The 27,276-nt window shown below is 41.1% G+C and overlaps 2 protein-coding genes across 2 annotated transcripts in view; one reads left to right on the top strand and one right to left on the bottom strand.

Moving 5' to 3' along the window:
• Pcsk2 (proprotein convertase subtilisin/kexin type 2) overlaps positions 1 to 27,276 on the bottom strand; it is a 233,455-nt gene that overhangs the window by 150,301 nt on the left and 55,878 nt on the right. The gene's annotated exons all lie outside the window — the stretch shown is intronic.
• On the top strand, positions 8,002 to 9,211 carry LOC121140543 (translation machinery-associated protein 7-like). Its single transcript, XM_040746399.1, has one exon. It carries the CDS (start codon positions 8,789 to 8,791, stop codon positions 8,981 to 8,983), a length of 195 nt encoding a protein of 64 aa, XP_040602333.1. The 5' UTR covers positions 8,002 to 8,788; the 3' UTR covers positions 8,984 to 9,211.

Genomic DNA, 27,276 nt, shown 5'->3' with positions numbered 1-27,276 from the left:
ATGGAGCAGAAACTGTACTCCCTTTTGCATATCTACTAATAGGAAGCCAAAAACGGTACCAGGAATGCATGGAGAGGATGACTGGGCTTGGGAAAGGAGATCGGGTGCCAGGGGGCTGAGTGGAGCTGTGGCACTTTCAGGTGCACTGAGTTATGACACTTGACTCATGCAGAAACAGACTCAACAGAACAAAGCACAGCAGGTATCAGGAGGGGTAGAGCGGAATTAATTTTTTCTGCTCACACCCTTGTTATAATTTCTGGGCACTGCAGCTTCCATTCCCACTATTTTCATTTTACAAAACATTTGCTGCTTGCTATCAGTAAAATGGGTGATACTTATCATAACAAATACATTTTTTTTGGTTTTTCGAGACAGGGTTTATCTGTATTGTTTGGGAGGCTGTCCTGGAACTCACTCTGTAGACCAGGCTGAACTCGAACTCACAGAGATCTGCCTGCCTCTGCCTCCCAAGTGCTGGGATTAAAGGCGTGTGCCACCAACACCTGGCAACAAATACATTTTATTGAATGCTATGAACCAAGCTCCTTTCAAGTATTTCACACATATCTTTCTTAGCACTCACTTGGCCCTCTGTTTGGGCACTACTATCATCTGTATTTTGTGATTGGAAAAACCGAGTCATGGGGATGGTCTTGGTGGTACATGGCCTATCAACTAAGGACTGAATTGCCTAAGAACTCAGAAGCAACAACTAAGCCTGTATAGCATTCAGTTCACAGCCTTTGAGATAAAAAGATGTGTAAATGGACTGAAATATACAATTTCAAAACAGAGCTTCCCGGTAGACTATGTCATTAGAAAAAGCTAGCCCACTGTTCCTACAGTAGCCCCTGCGTACATTATCAGATAATTCTACTGCTTATTAACTAGCAACTGTTTTCCCTATTCACTAAACAAATATTTGTTGAGTGCTTGGCCCATGCCAGGATGTTATTATAGGGACATACCAGTAGGAAAAACCAGCACCATTTTCATCGTTGTGGAGCAAATCAGGTAAAATCTACACTGACCAAATAATTACACAAATAAACGTACAAATCTAAAAGGACAGCCTAGTTATTACATAAACACCGAGTACAGTTTATTACCATTGTCGATTCCGTGGGTTCTGCTGCCCCATGCCTTTCGATTTTCTTTTATCCTCCAGGCCATAGTCTGTGTGCCGGGAGCTCTGCTTTTCACATTGATTTCCAGAGGCTTGTTTACAAATGTCTCTTTACGTGAGCGGAGGCCTTGTCCACAGCAGTACTGATGATGTCTTTGTTAAGTTTCCTGGCGTCCTTCACTCATGTCACTGGGCCACTTCCATAGTTCCAAAGTGGCATCAGTGGAGGCTGTTCAAGGACCCTGTGCCTCTCCCGAACAGAACTCCACTCCAGAATCAATCCAGAACACAGAGTTCTCCTTTCTCCTAACACCTTGGGTGTGGGGTGTCTACTGTTAAGACCTCAGCCTCTGAATGTGTGTGAAAATGACAGTACGTGACAGAGAAGCAGAGCCAGGCTCCTTACCTGGAAGAGAGCTACATTTCCTCCACACTCTGCAGAGAACAAGGGACCTCCACAGAGCCCGGGCATGCCTGTCACAGACCTGGGGACACTGATTTATCTTAATCTTACCAGTGTCATTTAGAAGCTGCACAGACACTGGACTATGCTGTGTTGGGAAGACGGAGCTGTGGGCGTCTAATGAGGGCAGATGTAGACTGTGGGGCCACAAGGACTGGGGGTAGGCACCCTCCAGTCACTGCATCTCCACTGGCCTCTGGGCAGGTGAAATGAAGCGAGAATGGATCAGTTTCCAACCCCTCTCCTTTCTCTGGGCCTGAAGTATGCAGGAGTCATTCTCTCCAGATTGCCCCTGAGGGGAAAACAGGCAGCCTAGACACTGAAGAGACCAGGTTGTTGCTCCAGAGTCAGAGAGCTGATGCTGTACACAAAAATAGACGGAGCTAGGAACAGGAGGAGGAGTGGCTGTTTGTCTCATCTCCAGTGAAATCTGTGAGCAGGACTGAGAGTTCCCCAGGGAAAATGCTCTAATGTGAATAAGGACTGCAGAAAGAACATAGAATTATGAAGCTTAAAACTGCCACTTCAGAAGAATGCTAAATTATGAGGAAAATTGGATTAGTGAAGGAGAAGTGGACTGGAGAAATCCTTCCAGAATGGAAGGGTAAGAGTAGGACATGGATGCTGTAGAAGGAAAGAAAAGTAGAAGAATGCTTAGTGGTACCCAGCATCGCCAGAACTCCACCTGTGTGTGAAAATGTGATTGCTCAGTGGTACCTAGCATCGTTGCAACTCCTTCTGTGTCTGGAAATGTGATGCGGTTCCAAGCCCCAAGGGATGGAGTTTTGAAACAGGATAATGTTGCTCCAGAACTCTTCTGAGAGAATGAATGCATGAGGAAAGGCAGCAAGGTTTTTGTTGAGCACAGCTGAAGTAAAGGAAGATGCCAGGAATGAATGCACACTACACAGACAAAATATATTGAGAGACCACCTCAAGAAAAGGTTTAATGGAATAGGACATGAACTCCAGAAACCTACCCTTGTATTGAGAAAAGGGTGTTTTGTTTAGCAAGTGGAGGGTGTTTTATGACAAACTTCAAAAACAAATCTAGCTGGGTTAAAATGATCATGTGTTAAAATATAATTTGAGGTAATTAAGAGACTATCTACCATCAGGGTGGAGAGGTAAAAATGATACAAGTCATGGCAGAGCTTATACAAAGAAGGAGAACAGGCATTGTAATTTAGCTAAATCATTAATGCTGTCTTAAACAGCAGATTGTCTGTAGGATGAGTATCATACATGAAGCTAATATACATAAAACATTACATTTTAGACAGGACAACAAGTATCATAAGGACAGGCAATTAGAAAAGAGAAGTTCAAATGTGCAAACCAATAGAGAAAAACATCTGTCAGAAAGGTCTCCAGAGGAAAGGGGTAGATGATTGACGGAAGCTACCTGCTTCCAGGGAGCTGTCCACAAGGACATTAAAAAGGTATGTGCTAGCATTAGGAGCTTAGAAAGCATGGTTCATCTTCTTCATAGAGTCTGATTAAAGGAAAATCATTTTAAATCACTTTCTAGATGGTCTAAGAATAAATGACAGTTAAAAATCTTAAGATTGAGGATATGGGGGCTGGAGAGATGACTAAGTGGGAAATAGTTTGCTGTGTAAGCAAAAAGACGCAAGCTTGGATCCCTACACCCATATAAAAGGCCTAGCATGGTCATGTGTTCCTATAACCCCATCTCTGGGTGTGTGTAAGGAGTATGTTGACTGCAAACCTAGCCAGGAAAACACAACACAACAAAACAAGCCAGAATAAAAAGTGATGCACTTTAGATTTTACAAGAGAACCAATCTCAAAGGAAGGACAAAACTGCTAGAAAATCTGACATCTGATATCTGGCATCTTCCTCTGGCCTTCATGTGCATGAGGGGACATGCATGTTCACATGTGTTGCATATACTACACACATACACATAGACACACATACAGAAGACCAAAGGTGGTAGTGTTTAAATTGGATAAAATGCACTTGAAGGTGGATAAAGCAAATATGGCACATAAGCATCCATGAAATAAAAATAAAATATGTCTGGGGCAGGATAATGGATAGAGATCATCATGTTAGGTGGAATAAGCCAGACTCGGGAGGATTGAGACTCATGCTTTATCTTGTATGAAAAAGATCTAGATTTTATACACACATATATGCATGCACTCACGCACACACACATGCTCTCAATGAGAAAGAAGGACACAATTTGAGGTGAGGAGGTGTCATCAGTGGGAATTAGGGATAAGGGAGCATACTGAGAGTGAATATGAACAAAACCCTTGATGAAAATATCTTAACTAAGCCACGACAAACAAGCTTTGAATGACATTATTTTATATTGTTAAATGATATTCATAGTACTGTTGTAACAGTGTTAATTCTTCAAGAAACAATACGTGAAAATCCATAGCCCAGACTTGTAGTTTCTACATGAAGGGCTGGGCTCCTGGGAGACTCTAGACTGGGAAAGAGAGACCATAAAGGAGGAGTCTCTCTTGCAGATCGAAGTACATAGCACTTAAGGCAGTGCTGACTCAGAGATGATGGTCATGGCCAATCTGGATCCAGCCATGGGGAGTTCTAGCTCCCCAGACAACACTCAGAAATGATATTGCAACCCAACCACAGCTCCAGACACTCAATGACATTAGCATCTCCTCTTGAGGTTCAGTAGAGTTGCCCAATGACCCTTCTGAACTGACAATCTTTGTAAATGTGTCTTTACAAAGGAAACCCTGCTGTGGCTTCCAAGGTCCACCATGTAACTTGGTCCCTCTGAATCTGCCTGGCATTCAGCCCCTTGTCCTAAGGCCCCTCCACCCTGAGGACCTATTTGCTATTTCTTTAATGTAAATAGCCCTTTTGAAAGTTTGAGCTTGATTCTTCAGACTGTATACGATACTCAGTTTACTAAAGTTTCTGTTCAAAGATAACTCTATCACCATAGCTTATGTAGTTGAAGAAATTCTCATGCCATGTTAGTCGTTTAAAGTACATAAATAAGTGTATAAATACAAAGGGGCCCAATTTGGTCTCATCTAAGCCTAGCTTACCCTTCCTGTTTGCTGATCCTTGGCCAGCGATAGATCAGACATTACAAAGCAAATACATAGTCTCTGGAAGCAAGGGGTAGAATATCTTAAAACACACAGTAGCTTGTTAGGAGCTGTCACAGATGGCTCTGGTGCTGACCTTTTCAAAGCAGAACTGAAATCACACACTTTAGGACTGAAGAAACATCACCAAAAAATCCCTCCCACACTTCTCTTGATGATTAAAAAATATGCTAACACATTTAAAAATATGCAATACCTAAAATCTACTCTTAGCAACTCAAGGGCACAATCTGTTGTCATTAACAACGGTTACCTTGTCGTACAGTGATGTATTGAATAGATTTCTTCTAACTGAAAATTTTTCATTGTCCACAAGCATCTCCCTAACTTCCTCCTGCCAAGGTTCAAGCTCTGGGAAGCATCACATTCCACAAATGCATGCTCATCCCCAAATATCAAGTTGCAAATGAAAAACATATGCAACTATATCTACCAATTAAAAACAGCAGCAGCACAAACCTGTCAGAGATACAGGCTCATTTCTAAGGTGATGACGTGAGTGAGTTCTAGTGCTCTCTCCTCTCTACTCCAAATTGTATCGAAATAATAAGGCATGTGCATTTAAGATAGTCTCTGTGGCTGTGCTAGAAAACCTCAAGTCCACCTTTGGCAGCCTAGGCTGGGAGAATTTTTGGAAGATACACAGATGGCATTGTGATGAGTAGAGTGAAACCTAGAAAGATTTGAACAGTGTCGGGAGTGTGTCAAAGGTCACCTGTAGGTGCTCAGCACGTGGTTTTTATTTTCCATTTCAGTTTTTTTTTCAGTTTTACGTAGAGCCTGAGATTTATGTTTGATATAGTTGATTATCTCACTTTGTTTTTGAGAGTTGTTGAGAGCTTCTGAGAGTTGTCCATTTCCTTCTCATAGTCTCTGGCACTTGCTTTTGTTGTGCACTCAGGAGCTTGTGGTGGTTTGAATGAGGATGGTCCCCATAGACTCACATTTTTGATTTCTTGCCTCAAGCTTCCCCCGCCCCAGCGGGGACTGTTTGGGAAGGATCAGGAGGTAGGGTCTTGATGGGAGAGGTGTGTTACTGGGTGGGGGAGGTGGACCTTGAGGTTTCCCAAGCTCACAGCATTCCCAGTTAGCTTTCTCTCTGCCTGGTGCCTGTGGATTAGATGTGAACTCTCAGCTACTGATCCAGCTCCACGCCTGTCTGACTGTTTCAATGCTCCCCACCATGATGGTCATGGAATCATCCTCTGAACCTGTAAACTCCTGTTAAATGGTTAAATGCTTTCTTCTATACATTGCCTTGGTCATGGCGTTCTGTTACAGCAATAGAAAAGTAACTAAGACACAGCCTTTCTGTTGTTTCTTGGCAGGCACACCTCTATGCACCAGCCTCCGAGGCTGGAGTGGTAAACTAGACAGTCACCAGGTCCTAAGAGACCAGCATGGCTTGTAGCCTGTGCCTGTATCAGTGTGGGACAGGCTCTTTGGTGGTACTACCTAACCTAATTTGGGGAGGGGCAAGGACATAACCACATTTCTTATCATTATGCATGCGTTTTCATTTTTAAAATTAGGCAGATACCAGAAAAATTACAGATACAGCTACTGACAGAAGAAGTAGCTTGGAACAGAATACCAATTAAGTACAAGAACAAATGGTGGCAATGTGTGATGGTAGCGCCCTCCTGGCTCTGGAGTCAGACAGACTGGGTCAGCAACCAGGGTCTATGTTCTTGTGTGTGAATCATTGCTAGTAATGGCTGTGCATGTCTAAGCCTCACAGAGTGGCTTTGGGTTTACTGTGTAAACATATGTACCACATTAAAGACAATGCCTGGCATCTTGAATTCCCTGCTAACACCTGAATACAAGTGTGACCTTCACAGAAGCCACTGAAAGATTAGGAGAAGATTTTCATGATTTTGGATAGTGAAATCTGAGGGGTGTCTTTCCACCGCTGTAATGGAACAGTTTGCTGTGAGGAAAGAAACACGGGGAAAGGCTCACAATAAATATTTGAGAGTTTGGATAATCAATGTCCCTCAAAAGCTGTGTGTCATTATTTGGTTTCCAGTCTGTGGCACTACTAGGTAGAAACTGTAGGGGTCAGGGACTCTCATAGGAGGAGATTATGTTATTGGAGCAATACTCTTGAAGGGGAGACTGGGGCCCTAGTTTCTTTCAGTGTCTCTTTTTGCTTTCTCGACAGCAAGTGTGAATGGGTTTCCTCCACAATTCACCATCTCATCACAGGATCAAAGCAGCACCACCAAGAGACTGTGGACCAAAGAAACCTCTCCTCGTTTTTAAATAATTACTCAATATTTTGTTAAAGTAATAGAAAGCTGACAAACACAAATATCCTAAATTTAATTTTGCAATAAACGTACTGTTAAAAGCTAGACTAATAAGTAGGAAGGTGATTTGATGAACTCTGACAGAGCGAGGAAAGAGAAAGACAAAAGAAGACAAGCTAGAAGTGCTGAGATGAGACCTGGAGTGTTTAGTAGTTTATAATAAGAGCTGAAGGAGGAGGAGGGGACACAGGAGATGAAGGAAAACATGCATGGAATTTTTAATTTGCTGAAAACTTTTATTTTTTTACCTTGGGAATTCTCACAGACTGGCAGTCAAGATTATTAGAAAAATGCAGTATCATGGAATTTCTGAAATTCTAGAAGGAAGGAAAAGTGCTACAAGAATTAAGAGAAGGAAAACTCCAGTGTAAAGGAAGGAAGAGCCGGACCTAGGGGCACAGGATGACAACCTCAGGCTGAGGCAGGAGGATGGTAAGTCTAAGAGCAGTCTGGGAAACCTAGTGAGACTTCCGTTTCCAACTAAAAGGAAAAGGAAGTCTGGGGACATATTCATGGGAAGGGTGCTTGCCCAGCAGGCATAAGACCCTGGGCAGACTACTCAGTATTATTATAAAGAAAGCACAATGGAGGGAGAATCAAATGGGGTGCCTCTAGGGCTGGACTTTTTCCTTAGAAACACTGTGTCAGAAGAAAATGGTATTCAGTTTGCAGTCAGAGAGGGAAATACACTGTTACTCTTGAATTCAGTTTGAAGACATGTAGACTCTGTGGTGTGTGTGTGTGTGTGTGTGTGTGTGTGTGTGTGGTGTGAAATATATTCAATTATTCTAGTAAGAACCAGAAAGAGGACAAGGGAACACTGAAAGAGCATGAAATACTTAAGGTTAAAATGAAGGAAGATGTCAGGTGCACACAGTGAGTGGACACAGTCCATGTGAATTACTTAGGTACCCCACGAAAAATGAATGCTGTTCCCCTGGATAAACCAAAGCAAATACTGTCCATCAAAGGACAGATAAACAAGAGAAAGGATCCTGTGAACAAATGGAGAGCAACCTCAGACAGGTCTGGTGATGTTGGCTGTCGGGAGAGACAGAGGGAAGAGACCTGGGGGAGAAACAGGGACATTTCACATTGTTTAAAGGAATACCCACTGAAGAGAATGGTCTCCTACAAACCTGTAAGTAGCCATCATATACACAAGCAACAACTTCAGAACGCATCAAGCACTGACTCTTAGAGATGAAAGGAGAGATCACCAGGGCAGCAAGAAGAAGGCACTGCTGTTTGAGTAGCAGGCTGGACAAGAAGGGCAGACAATGCACAAGTACATGAAGATGCAGGGTTTAATCATTCTCTAGGAAACATTGCAACTACAGAGCAGATGCAGTGCATTTTCTTTGAAGATTTGTTTAAACAATAATTACAGACTACTTGAGAATAAAATGGAAGCTCATTTCAAAGCCTGGACACGAATTCAAATCTTGATTCAAAGACTTTTTAATCAAATACCATATGTTAATAAAATATAAGTAGCTTTTACTACCCGTAAAATAACATGGTGTTAGCCCAAGAAACAAAAACAACTTCAAAGGCAGCAAGGAAATAATATTACTATGATAAAAAAAGGAAAGAAAATCTCCTTGTCCCACTCCAAAGTGCAGCATCAGTTAAGAAACCAACTTTTGGTTCTCTGAATGGGTCAAGATAGACAAATCTCTTAGAATTATAATAAGGAGAGAGAGCGTTTCCGGCTTAGGCTCAGGGTCTGGGAAGGGGCTGTCTGTGGGCACCATGACGGGCCGTGAAGGCGGCAAAAAGAAGCCCCTGAAACAGCCCAAGAAGCAGGCCAAGGAGATGGATGAGGAAGATAAGGCTTTCAAGCAGAAACAAAAGGAGGAGCAGAAGAAACTGGAGGAGCTGAAAGCCAAGGCCGTGGGGAAGGGGCCCCTGGGCACAGGTGGAATTAAGAAATCTGGCAAAAACTAAGCTGTTCCTCATACCTGAGATGATGGTGACCCTCTTCCATTCCTATTTAAACATCTGGATTCCCTGCCATAATAACGTCTTTGCCACCTACAGCTAGAATGAAGTGTCATCCTGGAGCCTGTTAAACATCTGGATTCCCTACTATAACATCTTTGCCACCTACAGCTAGAATGAAGTGTTATCTTGGAGCTTGTTGTACATTGTAATAAATAAACTTTTGTAAAAAAATGAATAATACAATGGCTCATTGTCCTAGTGTTCAGCAATTCCTACCTCAGCTGTGAATTTAAAGTAAACCCAGTCTGGAATCCTACCAGAGCCTGCTGTTTCATCTTTGTTGTACTCTGAATTCTGTCACTTTGAATTAAACCAACTCATTAAAAGGCAAAAAAAAAATAAGGAGAGAGAGAGAGAGAGAGAGAGAGAGAGAGAGAGAGAGAGAGAGAGAGAGAACATTGTCATATACTAGATCAGCCATAAAAGTGCGTAGTTACAGGTAAAGAAGGGGTTTTTAAATAATGAAAGTCACTGCATACAAATTTACAGCAACACATTTGCTCATGGAGATGAGTGGACACTTGCTCTGCAGAGGTTGGAGAAAGGAGCAGGGCTGCCCAGGAAGTGAGAGGAACCTGAGTCAGCAGCACGCTTGAAAGACACTGAGATGTCAAGGACAGCTTCAAAAGAGAACCAAGAGTCTCAGTTACGTGTTAGTTCATTTTAGTGTGGGAAGACGGAGCCCAGGGCCTTGAGTGTGCCAGGTAAACACTGCCAGTGAGCCCCATTCCCTGCCCTTGCCCCGCTCAGCTCATTTAAAGATGTCTCCATTGACCTCTCAACCGCCTGCTGCTTCCTTACTGTTGGTGATGCTGAGAGGCATCATAATCTGTAGGACATTTCCAGTCCTGTTTCAGTTCCTGAGGAAAATTCGGACCAATAGGAAACAAAGGAGAAAAAACCTCTCAGGAATATAGATTTTTAAAAAATAAATAATAATAATATTTTTAGAAATGCAATTTTAAAAATCCCATGCATTGGAATTAACCAGACCCTTAAATTTCTAAATAAAAATATGCATAAACTGAATTTAAGGATAACAAAAGATAATCCCACAGCTATAAAATTTAATCCAGTAATTTGGGGATCACTTTAGTATAGGACACCTCACAATTTAATGCGCTTCATTGTGTTAACGGGTGAAAGAGACAAACCCGATGTGATCCTGTAGATAAGCACACTTTCTAGCATAGACGATGTATATGAGGATGTTTCCACTTTTGATAAATAGGCAAGCATTAAAAACCTTTCAAAACATGATAAATGGTATTTATTAGAAACAAAACAATAAAAACCAAAATGGAGGCGCTCTTAGTAAAATCATGTACAAGATAAGGCTGCTTCCTCTAATGGCTTTTGTCAGTTTCTCTGGAGGTGGTAGCCAAAACTACAGCAAGAAAAATGCAAGTGATATAAATATTACAGAAGATATGTCAAGTGATCATTATTTATACTGCCTCTGGGTTCCTTTCTTGAAAATTTGGAATATATGGTCTATCATAATTAATGGGAGTGCCCAGCAGGATATTAAAATATCACCATTTAAAATGACCTAGTGGGTAAAGTGCTTGTACAGCCTGAGGCCTGGCTTTGGGATCCCTGACATCCCTGTGAAAAAGCCAAGACTGGCAACAGGCAACTATATTCCTAGTGATGGCAGTCAGAGACAGCCAGTCTAGGTCAGCCAGCATAGGCAACTGGAGAGCTCAGGTTCAGTGAGAGACCCTGTCTCAAAAAGTAAGTGGTCAACGATGGAGGAGGTAACCCAATGTGTCAACCCCCTCCACACTGCCTGCCCCCCCCCCCCGCCCCAGAACAAATTGCATGGCTTTCCAAGCAAGAGTCTTAGAAAAAGAGTCACGAGATAAGCAAGATCTGTAATAGCAACTCCACTATAAGAGTCCTGGGAATAGAATCACAGGGATTATGTAAGACATTAACAAAAGGTCCACCGAGGGGCCTGCAAGAAAATGTGAAAGGTAAGTAAGGACTCAGTGTGATTCAAAGGGACTGCCCAACATCACATGTGGGCCTGTTTTGGCCCCTGCAATATCTGTAAGCTTAATGAAAACTATAGCCAAATGCGTTTTTAAAACCCTTTGTACATGATAAATTCAAATGATTAAGACAAGATAAATCAATTAATGTGTGTCTCTGAGGCAGCTAGCTACCAACAAAAAAAAAAGAAACTCTTTAATCACACAGCACAGAGAAATAAACACCAAAGAGATTAACCAAGTAAATATGTATTTAAAATCAACCCGGGTGATGCTTTTTAATTGGCTTTCTCTTGTATGAAAAGAGAAAAACTTAGATCTTTTTTCTTCCCCTTCCTTCCTTCCTTCCTTCCTTCCTTCCTTCCTTCCTTCCTTCCTTCCTTCCTTTCTTTCTTCTTTTCTCTCTCCATCCCTTTCTTTTTTCTTTTCTTTTTTTTTGAAGGACTAAATGGGAGAGGTCTTTCTACAAGAAGAAAAAATTTAATGAAAAAGGTTCTTCACTTCAAAACAAATCAGGTACAAAACTGAGTGCATAGAAGGATAAAAGAAAGCACAGGTAGATACTTGTTTGGTTTTTGGAAGCGGAGAAGGCAGATAGATAGCATGGGACAGGACAGGGCAGGACTAGATGAAATGGGACATGACAGGAGTGGATTGGGTAAGGACATTCACTTGCAGGATATTCACCCCGGTCCTAAGGTGGATGATGCTTGTGGATGCCGAATTCTACTGTTAGAAATGTTAAATGACATGGGGACCAACTACATTTTGTAGGAACTATATTTATATGGAAAAGCTAATGTTCGTGGTATGAAATGGAAATGTGCAGATCCTTAAGAGGTCCGCCAAAAGAGTGAAAGGTTCAAAGAGGCAAATCCCCTACCTCTGACTGAAGGCCTACCATGTGCCAAGCAATGATGAATACTGCAGACCCGGTGTGAGCCATACAGGTCATTGCTTTGTCACTCAAGAAGAAAAACTAATGATGGGGACCCATGTGTACAAAACACTTTCAGTAAAATCAAGAACATGCATAGAAAAGTGAACTAAAATATGATGCCATCTTTGGCCTGCCATGTGGGAGAAGAGGAAATACTTTAATACCTCGATAGCAATATGTTCAGAGCCCTAGAAATGGGCAACATTAACACAGCAATTCATCCTCTAGGCATTTATCTTGCACAAATAATCAGAAGGGTATTAGAGAGTAGTAATGAGAACTTATTTGCATCAATGTTCCATGTAGAGAGAAGTCAAAGTGACCATCATTCTGAAATGAGGATACTGTTAGTTAAGTGATACTTTGCCATGCAGTGTGTCAGAGAGAAAACCAAGACAAGTATGGATTTCATGAGAGGTTGCCAGTTTTTAGTTATTTTTATTTTATGCTCATAGGTGTTTTGCCTGCACCTATGTCTGTGTGAGGCTGTAAGACCTTGGAGTTACAGACAGTTGTTAGCTTCCATGTGGGTGCTGGGAATTGAACCCGGGTCCTCTAGAAGAGCAGTTGGTGCTCTTAACCACTGAGTCATCTCTCCAGTCCCTTTTTTTTTTAGTTATTTTTATGTCAGTTTTTAAAGGTTTTTAAAAAGCAGAGAAAGAACATCAGAAGTTAACTAGCAATGCTGACTTAGCTTTGGATGGTTATTATTGTTTTTTTCCCAATTTAGAGAGTTATAACTGATAAACAAAACACTATATATAACACTATATATATTCTTGATGAACTCTGTAGTATTTGCATATATTTAAATATCATTAAATAAGGACTAAGATTAAGTAAAACTAATGAAGAGCCAAGCTAATTTCCTTAAGTAGTTGTTTGAGATAGTATGAACACTTTTGGTTTTATTAGTGTGTGTGTGTGTGTGTGTGTGTGTGTGTGTGTGTGTGTGTGTGTGTGTGTGTGTGCTGGGGATTTTGCCAGAGACTCCCACATGTCATGACCTCCTCGGTCCAGCATCCTTAACCACAATCCCCATGCTATATGTATATCATCTCTTTATTCCTGATGCCCAACCCCCACCTCCTAGAGGCTCCATTCTTTTTTTTCCCCATGAATTTGGCTTTTTCAGATTCTACACTAGGTCATATACTACCTGTCTTTTGGTGGTTGGCTTATTTCTCTTAGCACAATGTCCTCTACACTACTATATCCTATGATGTCATCATAGTATATAATAGTATTACCTGTTTTCAAAGATCAAATTAGATGCCCTTGTGTGTATGTACATAGCAATGTTTTTTAATTTCTATCTTTTTATTCATTTATCCACAGACACTTAGAATTTTCCATGTCTTGGCTATTACTAGTCATGCCATTTTATAGACTGCCTCAGGTATTTTATTGTTGTTGCTTTGAGACAGGGTTTCCTCTGTGTAGCTTTGGAACTCACTGTAGACCAGGCTGGCCTTGAACTCACAGAGATCTGCCTGCCTCTGCCTCTCGAGTGCAGACATTAAAGGAGTGCGCCACCACTGCCCGATGGTAAGTCTTATTTTTAAAGATAAATCCTTAAAGATATATACTGATTGATAGATATAGAAAAATTAATGTGTTGGTTTTTCAAATAGTAAAGGTATTAAATTAATGATAGTTTTTGAATAGTAACATATCTTTAAATTTTGATAATTCTTAGTTGTTTAAAATTAACAAACCATAGTTTTTAGAATTATTCCATGTTCACAGCAAAAATGAGAAGAAATCTCAGGGGTTCTCTTGTTCCTCTGTCCTTACATCCCTTCAAGGTGCTCATTGCTACTGTTCAACACCTCAGTGGTACACTTTTATAATGGAAGTATATTGATTTTTTAATAAAGGAGCATCCCACAGATCCTCAGACAGTACAGGCCTACTCTTTGGAAAGATAAAGTCTGTCCCCACTTTGCTTCCACCTTGGTCCCAGCTAATCACTTTGGCTGGAGCAGCTAAGCAGTCAAGAGATATTATAACGTTTCCAAAATGATGGGGGGGTGGTTTGTTAGCCATGCCTGGGACTCTGCTTCTGACGCTTTGTGGGCTGAAAGAAAATGCTTTCTTGCAGGCATGAGGTGGGTTGCAGCATCTTTTATCCTTTTTTTCCTTTTGGGGTCCAATCGTATAGCATGAGAACTCAGATTTTCTCTCCCATGGCTCTTGAGCATGGCTATGTGCCGCTTTCTGAATAACCAACTAAACCTCAGTGTGACACGGAAGGAGACTAAGTGGACAGGTTTGCCAAGACTGAAGTCCTATGGACTGGATGGCTTAAATGACAGCATTTCTTTTCTCATGATGCTGAAGTCACAGGGCATGGTGTCAGTGAGGCGGGTTTCTGCTCTGAGCTCTCTTCTGTCAGTAGATAGTTTGTCTACTCCTGTGTCTTTATGCGGTCTTCCTCTTGTGTGGGTCGACATTTTCTCTTCTTATCAGGGCACTGGTCACATTGGACTAGAGACTTATCTTTATGACCTCATTTTAGCTTAACTGTATCTTTTAAGGCTCTTACTCAAAATACACTCATCTTCAGAGGTACCAGGGGTTGGGACTTCACCACATGCCTTTTAGGGCAACAAAGTTCACCACATTATACTAAGCATAATGTTGCTAGTCATTGGTGATGAAATGGGTAGCTTAGCCTGTGTTCTGCTGCTGTAACAGAATGACACACACTGAGCAGTACATAAACAATAGAGATTTGCCTGACTCACAGTTCTGGAAGCTAGGAGGTCCAAGGAGATGGCCAGGCAAAGAGGATGCCTGTGTTCTACTCAAACATCGTGGATGTAAGGCAAGTGTGCCAAAGGAGAAAGAAGCAAGCTGAACACATCTGTTCACCAGAAACTTTTTGGCCTGGCAAGTGACTTGTTCCTGTATTTTGTTCATTGTACCCTCAAGACCTGATTATTCATACATTGATGAAACTACCATTGACCTTCTACAAGAGTATTGGAGGAGCAATTTGAACCATGGCAGCTGGAGAGTGGAGACCCTTTGCTGTTGCTTTTGCTGAGAGTGAGCATCCACATGAAACAGCATCCACCCAGGCTCTAAAGCTTCTGCTGTTTTTCTCCCAAAGTCAGCCTTTTCTGAGTCCGATCATGTTGCAAAGTTCCTTCCTCTTCCTCTTCCCAAACTATGGTGCAGGATTTCCACCACTCCAGCAGCATTCTTCTATTCCTGATTAGAGCAGGGTCATTACTAAGGTGGAGGTTGGATGGAGTTCTCATTGAAGGACAAGCTTGAAATTCTTAGCAGTGTCATCTTCTGCAAGAAGAGATTCCCTGGGAAAGAGTTGTTAGTTCCTGGAAGACCTGCTTGGTAAGGTAGCTTTAGCATGGCAAAGGGTAACTTACATGCAGCCTCGAGGTGCAGGCTGTGGGATTTGCTCTGGGTGGGAGATGGGGCACTTCACATGGTCAGTGCAATATATGCTTCTAGAGAATGAAACCCACACAAAGGTCATACTCCCAGTCAAGTTGTTCTTTTGGGTAGTTATATATTATGGGCAAGGTAAAGGCAAATAAGACCACCAAAATAGTCACATGGGAGGAAAGGCAGGTGGCCCTAGGACCAGGTACTCTACAAGGTCCAGTATCTGAAGTAAATGTCACATACCTCTGTTCCTACATTGGCAGAGTGGTTTGGGGAGGCTGACCTGGAGTGGCAATGTTCGGAGATGACACTGAAGTTGAAAAATGACAGCACCTTCTGTGTGCCACTGGTGGTACTGCAGACTCTGGAACCAACGTTCCTGGAGAAATACAACCTGTCTGCTAGAAAGACTTGAGGCTGCCCTGTCTGTTGGGTAAAAAGTAGAATCTGACCACATTTGCTCTTGCTCTTGAGTAGCAAATCATCTGGGCATAAAAGAATAAACCCATCCAACTTCTCTTTGAGTTCATTCATCCCTATATGTGCATGTTTGCCGGGACACACTTGCTCGCAGGACTGCCGAAATGTCTCCAGGTTCTCATAGACATGTGTCTCTCATGGTGCTTTTTTGTCCCCATTACCCTTGAAAGCTGGTCACAAACCATCCCAAACAGCCTTATCCATCAATGGCTGTCTGATTTTCTTGCTTCAATTGTTATACTGAGTGAAGATTAACTACAAGAGTCAACTTGGCTACAGTGTGGCACCAAGCACTTGGCCAATATTGTCCTGAAGGTAGTTATTAGAAGTGACTAATACTCAGATTGGTAGACTGAGGTAAAAGTAGACAATTCTCAGAATGTGTGTGGCTGTCTGTACTAGCTAGTCTTTTGCCTCTCTGTGACTTAAATTGTGGAGGTCAGCCAATGGTTACTCAGCAGTAATCATTTTGGTGGTGGAGGCTACTTGTCCGTTTCTCAACCTTTACTTTCAGTGCTCAGGCTTGAACCTAAGACTTTGAGCATTAAGGCTAGTGTTCTATCGTGGAGCTGTGTGCCCAGTTTTCTCCTTCACTTCTTAGAAGATGGGCAGCACAAGAGAAGGTGGCATATGAGATGAGGTGAGGGCAAGTTAAAGTCCTCAAGGAAGTGTCCTTTACCCACCCTCACTTGTACTTTTATCATCTTCTAGTGACATCATCAAATTGTGAATCCAAAAGGGGTTAGTCCATTCATTCCAGTTTCTGGTTATGTACTTGTGCCTGGAAGCATCCTTACAGACACACCCAAAGGAGTGCTTCACCATCTCCTACTCGATTATTAACCCAATTAAGTTGATGATCAATATTAGCTATCACAGATATGGCTCACTAATCTCCTAGGTGTTTATTAATCTAATCAAGTTGATAACCACTATTGACCATTATGGTGTCATTCAGTCAGTTTTTACTTTACTTCAGATAGAAGTTTCCAGAGGAGGGAAAATTTTGCTTCAGAAATGTGAACAGATTCTTGCTGTCATTTCCAACCTGCCTTGCTAGCTCCCACGATTGCATAAGGCAATTCTTTAGAATACACATGACTCCCCTCCTCCACCCCTCCTCCAGGTGCTTTTCCCTGGAGAACCTTGACTAATTCAGGCTGTGAACATGACCCAGTCCTCAAGGGGGAGATGAGGGCTGAAGGTGCTGGGACGTGAGGCACAGCCTGCTTTGCAATTTATGAAGCAAGGCAGGTGGGATAAAACAATTGCGAACCTGCTGGATCCCCGACAGAATTAGGACTGATATATAATCCTGAAGTATGACCAAAGGGTAAAATTTAAGGCATCTCTCTACATATAACAGAAGTTTTTACTCTTATTTGAATCTTAGGCTCCTGGCATAGTATTTAGTACTTTCTTATGAAATATCTAACACATTTTAGGTATAAAAGAAAAGGTTAATTTCCTTTAAAAAATTCTGTGCAGAGAGAGTTCTCTTCCAACTCATATGAAGGCTGCATATAATTCCCCCATTTATCTCCAACATCCTTTCTCCTGCCTTTAAAACTCTTTAATTTAGCATTAGCATTCGATTAACCTTTTAGTCAAGAAACATCTGGGTTTTGTTATACACTGTATGCTGATTCTGTCTTGTTTGCATTACAGATGATGTTCCAATAGCCACACTTGTCAGGTACTGTGGTCTTTTATGTCATCTTTCATCAATGAGGTTCCAAGATAAGTTTCTACATCATTACCCAAACTTTGCTCACTTTGGGAAAAGCAGGGATGAGAGAGCAATGGCAACTTCATTTTCTATCTGGAATTATTTTGAGAGATAGCTTAGCCATCTTTGACCTGAATTTATGTATTTTCTGTAGGCTTTGAAAGTTGTATAATTTACATAAAGAACAACTTATGAGAAAAGATTAGAAGTTTTGGTCATGTGATGAGTTCTTAGCAATTCCTCCAGGATTTTGGTGGTAAGAAGCTCCCATTATGCATCAGCACTGGCCCAGAGATGTGTCTGTGATGTGCTAAGTCACAGATAAGGCTGTGACCCAACTTCCAGATCTGGGGGAAGGAAATTTCCACTTCTGATTCTTTAGCCACAATGTCGATGAATCACAGGACAGAGTACAGAATTAATGCAGATTTTCCCTCAGTTGGGTATTTCCTTAGAGTTTTGGCTCAAATGTTACTGCTTTCCTGGAGATACTCTTCTACTTTTGCTGTATGAGGAGCTCAAAATACAGCCTCCTCAACAACTATGGAGAGCTTCACAGCTCTTACACACATGTTCCCCCAAAAGAGGAATGGCAGAGAACATATAGAAGATAACTTCTGGGAGACCCAGGTGGTCATGACAGTGATTAAAACATGACCTAGGGGAAATAAAGGTTTGAATTCATGAAAGGCATTGCCAGTTGTATGCAGTGTATCAGTTAGCTCAACACAGGCTAAAAGTAGATTAAGTGAGCTTCATTGGTTCACTAGCAGTCAGCAATTGTGCTGATGGGAACATGTATGGAGCTACTGAAGACATTGTTGGCTGTGATCTCTGTAGTAAGTGGGAGCCATGGAGGATGATTTCTTTCTGACAATCTCACATAGCACACAGGACAATGGCAGAGATTTGTAAAAACTCCACAGCCCCGAGAGCTGGTGATGGTAATGGTAGAGATGACATGATGGCATGTTTGAGGGAATCAGGATGACATGTTTGCCTGTCAAAGATCTAAATAGCAAAGGAGAATGTGGTTGGAACAGTAGATGAAAGATGTGGGATATGGGGATTCAATACCCAAAGTCTGTTTCCCATACTGGTCAGCTAAGTAGTCAGGAACCTTCTTTCTGGCCTTTCTCTGTGCACATAGAAGGGTGTGGCTAGAAGTTAAAATAGGTAAGCAATGTCTGTTTCAGCTGACCCAGGGCTAACCTATACTGCTGGTCTGATTAAGGTGGAGTAAACAACTGGAAGTGCCTATACTTTCAGAGGAATTACTTCTTGAACATCAAGATTGATAATTATGTAGCTCTTCAGTACCCCAAACTAAGGCTTTAAGCATATTTCAAAATATGACCATCCTAGCATACATGAGGTCATGGATTCCATCCTCAGCACCATTAAATAAAGAAATGAAGCTTGTCTTTAAGATCATAAGGTAGTCATACTCTGGTTGGAGAGAGCACACGCTTAAAGTTAGAACTGGATTTAGTAATCTTGTAGTCACTCACAGGATTTGGTCCATAATAATTGGATATGTCATGTGTGAAAGCTCAGCCTCAGGAAGCCTTGCACTCTGTTGAGATGTGCATAGAGTTGCTTAGTTGTCCAGTTTCTTAGGGAGATTCTGAGGCTATTTCTGCTACCACAATGATAGGATGTGGCCAGATGTATCCATCCCAAAGAAGATTTTGGTATGATACGCAAACCTTATGCACCATTCCATGCCTCCTTGAAACATGTCAAGGATCCAACCTCACTGTTAGTGCCCTTAGTTTGGAAACAACTGCCCCTTAGTCCCATATTCAGGGGATTCACATGCCAGGTTCAACCAACTAGATGGAAAACATTTTTTTTTAATTGCATCTGTCCTGAACATGTATAGACTTTTCCTTCATCATTACTCCCTAAATGACATCCCATAGTAACTATTCCTGCAGCATTATCTTTTTTTTTTTTGGTTTTTATGAGACAGGGTTTCTCTGTATTGTTTTGGAGGCTATCGGTCCAGCCTGGCCTCGAACCCATAGAGATCTGCCTGCCTCTGCCTCCTGAGTGCTGGGATTAAAGGTGTGCACTACCACCAACTGGCCTGCAGCATTATCTTTACATTGTATAAAGCATGATAAGAAAGCCAACAATTTTTCATAGTTCCTAGGGCAATGGGCATATGTAATATTCACACAATACATGGTTTATATAAGGAAATTGAACAGCTATAGATTTTGGTATACTTGGGGGTCCTGAAAATAACTCTCCATGAATATGAGAGCTGTTTAGATTTTCTTTATTGTAGATATATCTACAGACTTTGGTTTACAATGGCTCACTGGTTTCTGTATCACATGTCTATGAATTTCCACATCTATCTTTCCGTCTGTCACCTTTCAATATGCCAATCGTTTATTTGTTTATACATCCTCCCTTCCATCTTTCTATTATGTCATCTTTTGTTGTCTTTTATATTTGAATATTGCACCTTGGGTGAAATGTTCAGCTTCTCCTTCCAGTTGCTATACAAGTCAGTGGTTCATTAGGTAGCTGGATTAATGAGTGTTTAAGTCATCACACTTAGGTCTAATTCTCTAAAAGAGTCCTGGTCATTAACTCTTCTCTGGTCATGGCAAAAAGCAACAAGGACAAGTCTTATCCTAGAACAGAGAGAAACAAAGAACCTAAGATCTGATAATTCTTCTGTTATGGTGGCATATTTACAAAGCTTTCTTAGATTTATTCTCTTCAGCCTGTGTTATTAATAGAAAAAAGATAAAAGGTCTCACTTTATTAAAAAAAGAACCAGCCACAACACTCTTATTCACAGCATGCATGCCCTTTCAGAGGAAATATTCCCACTAATGAGGCGCCTTTGCGTGTCCATTAGTTATTATAAAAAATAAGTTCCTTTAATTAATGTGGCTGTTCTTTAGGCCTCCTTTGGAGATGTTCTTTTTATCCTCAGCTTCAGAAATAAGATGAGAGGGAAACATTACATCAGATGAACTTATCTGTATTTGATGCAACAATGGAAGTTTTCTTTTTTCTTTTCCTTGAGTCTTTGAAAGGAACATGTCAAGGGATAAGGAGAGTATTTAGGTAAAAAATAAGCATAGCCAATGAAAGAAATGGGCCTTTGTACTTGAAGTTACAAAAGAATTAGCACAAATGGTAGACTGGGGTTTACTTTCTATTTCTCTTTCAAATCCTTATATATAACAGAATGTTTTTTATCTGACCTCATCCTTCACTAGCAAGGGGGAATCAGAGTTCCAGGAGGACTAGTACTAAATCTGATTCCATTGCATGGTTAGGACAAAAGTTTGTCCCCAAGATCTGCCAATAGATAGGTAGTCGATATGAGTACACTGAGGAGTGTCATATGTCCACCTAGAATCCATAGGTAGAGTCTTAATGGCAAACTTCTGGGACACTTTGTATTCAAGTAGGAGTATCTTTTTCAAAGGAAGGTGGGAGAGAAGGAGAAGGTAAAGCTGGCAGGGTGGCACTACAATCCAATCACTGTAAGATCCGCCAGGCGGACTGAAGTATAGAGGGCACAAAGGAGGAGCCCAGCAAGGTTACTGAAAAGCAAGACAGGACAACTGATTCTTCAGAGGAGATCTATGCTCTCACATCTGACTTTGGAGTTTATCATTTGCTGTGTTTTACTTCCAGATATACTCAGGTGGCCACCAGGAAAGACTGCTGGTGCATGGCAAGCATCATAAATTACTCAGATACCATTTTGACATTGAATGCAGTAACACAAAGCATACCTCATTATTACTTCCCTGATCAGAAACATTTTCTACTCATTTTAGATAGAGATAATAGGTGCATTTTCATAACCTAAGAGTTCTGGGATAACATACCTTGCTATTATATATTGCCTACTATGTCTGCAATGTGTTACTGTGCTGTGACAGGCTACCCTGAATGTAGGACCCAGTATGCAGGCAGCTGCTGATAATGGAATGCTAGGGAACAAATATCTCAACAACAAATAATCCAAGATGAGGAACAGAGAGTAACTGGCAAGGGTGCCAGGGAGCTTGCTCTGAGTACTCTGTGACAAGGGGAAGGCTGCATACCACATTTTGAAATGTAAGAATTTACACATGATTTCTATGTTATATTATTTTGGGATGAGGCAAGATAATCTAGGACCAAAACACAAGTTTGATCCAGCAATTAAGTTTCTCATCTTTAGTTCAAGGAAGCAATTAAACCCATTTACAAAGAATGATGACTTGCTTATGAAGTTAAAACCATGTAACATCCCACCAATAAGTTGACAGTTAAGTAAATGACACACATGCATTTGGAAACACCATTGAGCAGCTCATAAAACAGCAGCAGCAACAACAACAACAGTTTGGATTGAACTCACAGTCCTGCCTCTGTCTTCCAAGTGCTAGGACTATAGGCGTGGACCACAATGCTCAGGGGTTTAAGATAGACTACTAAATGGAAAAATGAAAAGGGGGATTTGAAAGTTAGCATATACAATATGACCCCACTTGGGCTAGAAAACATTCTACACACACACACACACACACACACCATTTCCATATGTAACAAACCTAAGTTCTAAGTTGACATAGTAAAATTTTGGATGGATACATGAAACCTACAACTCTTTCCTTCTAAGGAGGAGGGTACTGAGATTCAAGGGTTTTATGGACAACCTAGAAAAATTCTACAATTATCTGCATAAATGTGTTCATGTGATACTTGTATAATTCAAAATAAATTAAAATGTATTTTATACTTCCAAGGAAGGGGAAATACAGTATAGTGCTATAAAGAGATAAAGGGGAAATTAGAATAGGAGGATTAAAGTGGGGACTGGCTTAGGAGAGTAGGGTAAAGGATGGAATATGGGGAGCAGCAACCAACACTAAAGGCCCCTTGTAAAGCCATACAGAAACCTACTAATTTGAAAGCTTCCTAAAATATAAACACATATAAAAGAATATACATATATACACACACATACACATATAAGGACTTCAATTTAAGTGGAGTTATATAACAGGGCATATAATGCCCCAACCAGATGCCTTAGGCCATCAAGTAAAATCTCCACTGCCAAGAGTGGGTCATATCTTGTTGACTCATTGGCCAAAGAGGTCTCACAGACTCCTCCCCCTCCAAAAATATCACAGGCTATTGCCAAGGCTTTTGGTTACTCTTCCCAACTTGATAGTAAGTCCCTGTAGCTGAGGACAAAACTTATTATGTCAACAGACATGCAGAAATGGAGCTGGTGCCCATCTAGAAGTTTCATCTAGAAGCAACCAGAGAAAAATGCATTTTATAAAGCAATTTGAACTAAGACGTCAGGAGTAGACTTAATAGTTTTGCCAGATAAGCATATATTTGTATATGGATGACCTACAGAGAGATACCCTGAGACACTTAGAATTTATGTATTAGAGCTTAGCAAGTGATATCCAAATATTGCTAAAAATACCCAGCCTTCATGGAAAAGAGCAAAAGAAATGAGAGACAGAGGGAAGACCAAGGAGGTGGCAGCAGTAGGGAAGAAAGGATAGGAGGAGCGGAGGGAGTGAGAGGAGGGGAGGGATTGGAGGGTGGGGGAGGGGGTAATGGAAGAGATTCATGCAGAGAACTAATTGCTGAAGCAGTTCTGGAGGAAAAGATGAACACGTGGAGACAGCTAGAATGATGTCTGACGTCTCCACAGCACCACTGAAGCAGAGATAATGGGGTGACACTCCATTTTAAGAGATGTTTACTTACAACTCAACAGTCACTAACCTACCAAGCTATCATTTAAATTGAGTATAGAATGAAAGTCTGAAGGTTATTCTCCAGAGGGATGAGAGTACCCTGAGATACAGATGTAGGGAATCAGGGGGAAAGGGAACAAACACTGAGCAACCAAAGGGGAAGCCTAGGATGAGACCGGAAGGATCAGTTATGAGCCGGTGGAGAAAGCAGCCACGCAGAGCACAGCTGATGGGTGACGTCTCCCTGAGGGGCACAATTAAATAAAACCATGGGTAGTTTATCAGATGTGTTGACCACACAGAAAGGAGATTTTTAGAAAGTTATTAGACCATCTAGGGGAAAATTACACATAGAAATTGAGAAAATGAAAATAAAGCCGTTATTACCAAGGGAAGCACAAAAGCTTGAGAAAAGAGAAGCTATTGGTTCAGCTGTAGATGATACTTAAATACCTTTAATTATATACATACTGAATATTGATTTAGCCTCATCCTCAAAAACAGCAAGAAATGTGTGTGTGTGTGTGATGCATTTAAAAGTAAAGTCTCAAAGGAGTCAAGTTGGTTATCATCCCAATTAGGGCTACCTCTTCAGTGGGAGGGCAATGAGGACAGCAGGAAAAAAAAACTATAGGCAGCTTAGGGCAGGGACCCCATAAACAGCAGTTTCAGAAATGTCCTTGATTCTCTGGCTAGAAATGCCAGCAGGGAGTGGGGCTTCTTATATACTTCTTCACCGAGAACCCTGCCTGGAGGCTGAATATGAGATGGGAACCAAACTCCAGTCCAGACATTAATAATCCCTCTTGTGAGCAGTTTGGCAATGGACCTCTAGACTTCATGGTGAAAATGGATTCTATCTATCCCCAATTTCAGGCCATCTTCTAAGTTACTTTAGGATCACCTCCTCAAAGAAGCAGGAAGTGACACAGCACTAGTAAAGGTGCAGTAAGGGAAAACTAGTTTCTTCTGGTCAAAGTGATGAATTTGCTAGAGTAGGTGGAGATCTAACATTCCAACCGCCCAAAGGATAAAAGAGTTAATCCGGTTAGGCTGGTCAATTACCTGGTGGAGGGACCACATTCAGGAAGGCAGGCTCTCCCCTGAGGAAGGCAGGCTCTCCCCTGAGGAAGGCAAGCTCACCCCTGAGGAAGGCAGGCTCGCCCCCAGGAAAGGAAGTTAAGTTCACCTCGAGGGCTGTTTGTGTGCCATGTGACTGACCTCTGTGCTAGCTTCCTTTCCATCATGTCCCCATTCTCTCAGTCACTGCTGAGATTTATAGCTTGCCTGCCCTGGGGTTTTTCTTTTAAAGTCTTCGAGTAAATTTTGCCTTTCTTGACAAAAAAAATAAAGAATTATATTCTCAATATAATAGGAGAAAGTTCATATGTGACATCTGAAATGGAACAGACACTTTTTTAAAATGTGGAGTGCTATGACACAGGGGTGGTTAATGAACTCAGAGGTAAGTCTTAGAAGTGCTGGGGCAAAATGCAGCTGTCATTCATGTTCAAAGCCTGCATTCGATTTTTAAAACCGAAACTACTATTTTGATAAAATCACAGTGAAAATAAAATCATCCATTCATAATATTTATGACACTTAAAGTTATTAAAAGGAGAACCACGAATAAAAGTGCTCACACAGAGATATATTTCAGAAGTCAGTGTCCATCACTGTAGAGTTAAATGTTAGATGAGAAAGTGTCAGCACTTATGGCTGCCATCTTTTGATGACATAACCTAGCATCACCTAACTCAGTGCCCATATTCATCCTCAGCATGGGTGTCACAATTATTAAGTACATCTTACAGATGAGAGGGCGAAAATGGAGAGGTTGGAAAGTGGAGGGATGAACCTGAGATTAAGGTCAGAATTTAGGTGCATACTACTACCACCCTGCCTGGACAGATAAAAGTCACTCTCATTCTTAGAGAAATTTCTCTTTTCAGGGAATAGTGGTAAACATGGAGATTCACTCTCTGCTCAAGGTACTGAGAAAAAGTGATGGATAAGTCTTCTGCCTGAAGCAGGACATTTATGCCACCACTTCTAAGACTCAGAGAACTTCATGGAAGAGTACTCAGAAAGAATGTAACAGCCAGATAATAGCAAGAAGGGCCATGAAATGCTGTCTTCAGGGCATGAAATAGACATTGCAAACACTATCTCACAGTAGTTGTAGTAGCCTGCACTGGGCCTGCACAAGATTGGGCTTGTCAATAGTCAATCACAAATCAAGGAGGGTTTCATTGGGTGCTATCCCTCCTTGATGAACTACTGTTTACTGATAGCTTTAGGGTGTGTGTAGGGGCATGCTGCCTTCAGTTTTGTACCCACTGATGAGCCCACTGGGTTTTAAAGGCTAGTTCCAAACCTGTGGTCACATAGATAAGTACCAATTAAAAGCAGTGGGTCACCAGATAGCCAACACAATCCCGAGCAAAAAGAACAAGGCTGGAGGGTTACCATGCCAAATACTAAGATATATTACAGAGACATAGACATAAGAACAATATGATATTGGTACAAAAACAAGCATGAAGACCAAAGGAACAAAATCCAAGACCCAAACATATGTACATGCAATTTCATCCATTTAATATTTCACAAAGTTACTCAAACACATATGCTGGAGAAAAGAAAGGATCTTCAACAAATGGTTCTTGGAAAACTGGATGTCCATATGCAGAAGAATGAAATTAGACCTGTATCTACTGTCTTGTACAAAACTAGCTCTAAATGGATCAAAGACTAGATGTGAAACCTGGAACTGCTAGAAGAATGCTCAGGCAGTACTCTACATGACATAGATCTAGGCGAGGGAGTCTTGATTGAATAGGACTCCATTTTACCAAGAAACAAGGCCAACAATTGACTTCATAAAACTAAAAAGCTTCTGCACAGATAAACAAAGAGTCAACGAGGTAAAGAGGAAACCCACAAAATGGAAGAGAATCTTTACCAACTGTACATCTGATAGAGGATTAATATCCAGACTCTATAAAGAACTCAAAAAACAAAGAGTTTCAAGACAAATAACTCATTCAAAAAGTAGATCAGGGACATGAACAGATACTTATCAAAAGAAGAAAGAACTGACTAAGAAACATCTTAAAAAGTATTCATTGACCCTAGCAATTAGGGAAATACAAATAAAAACCACTTTGAGATTTCATCTTGCCCCAGTTAGAATGGCAAAGAACAATAAAACAACTGATAACAAATGCTGGGGGGCCAAGTGGGGAGAAGAGAACATCAATTCATTGTTAGTGACATTTCAAACTTGTCCTGCCACCATGGAAATCAGTGTGGAATGTTCTCAAAAAGCTAAAAATAAATTTACCACATGAACCAGCTATAACACTCCAAAGGACTTGATATCCTGCTTTTCTGATACTTGCTCAGCCATGTTCATTGCTGCTATACTTATAATAGCTAGGCAATGGGAATAGCCTAAGTGTCCTTCAACTGATGAACAGATAATAAAAGTGTGGTGCACACCCACATAGAATACATAGGATTCTATTTAGATGTAAAGTAAAATAAAATCATGAAATCTACAGGTCAATGGATAGAACTAGAAAAGATCATCATGTTGAGTGGAGTAACTCAGACCCAGAAAGAAAGTATCACATGTTCTCTCTTATTGGACGTTCCTAGCTCCAAAATCTCAGATGTGAGTGCATCCTGGAGTAACTGCAGAAACCAGAGAAGTAGCATTGCCATTGTAGGAGTGTGTGAGAGCAATGCAAAGGGAAACAGGCATGTAGAAATGGTCTAATTGGGAAAATGGGAAAATGAGGAGGTCTCTAATTAGGGAGGAAAATGAATACAGAAGGAGAGAGGAGGGTAAAATAAAATTAAGGATGTTTGAAAGAGTCATAAGGAATGATACTATTAACTCTCTGTATCAAACAACA

Source organism: Mesocricetus auratus, unplaced genomic scaffold (genome assembly GCF_017639785.1).
Source record: "Mesocricetus auratus isolate SY011 unplaced genomic scaffold, BCM_Maur_2.0 Super-Scaffold_100004, whole genome shotgun sequence".
NCBI lineage: Eukaryota > Metazoa > Chordata > Mammalia > Rodentia > Cricetidae > Mesocricetus > Mesocricetus auratus.
The sequence above is the reverse complement of the archived record's forward strand: the minus strand, read 5'-3'. Positions and strand labels throughout refer to the sequence as shown.

Coding starts and splice junctions, on each gene's coding strand:
- LOC121140543 (XM_040746399.1), top strand. CDS start 8,789: ATGACGGGCCGTGAAGGCGGCAAAAAGAAGCCCCTGAAACAGCCCAAG.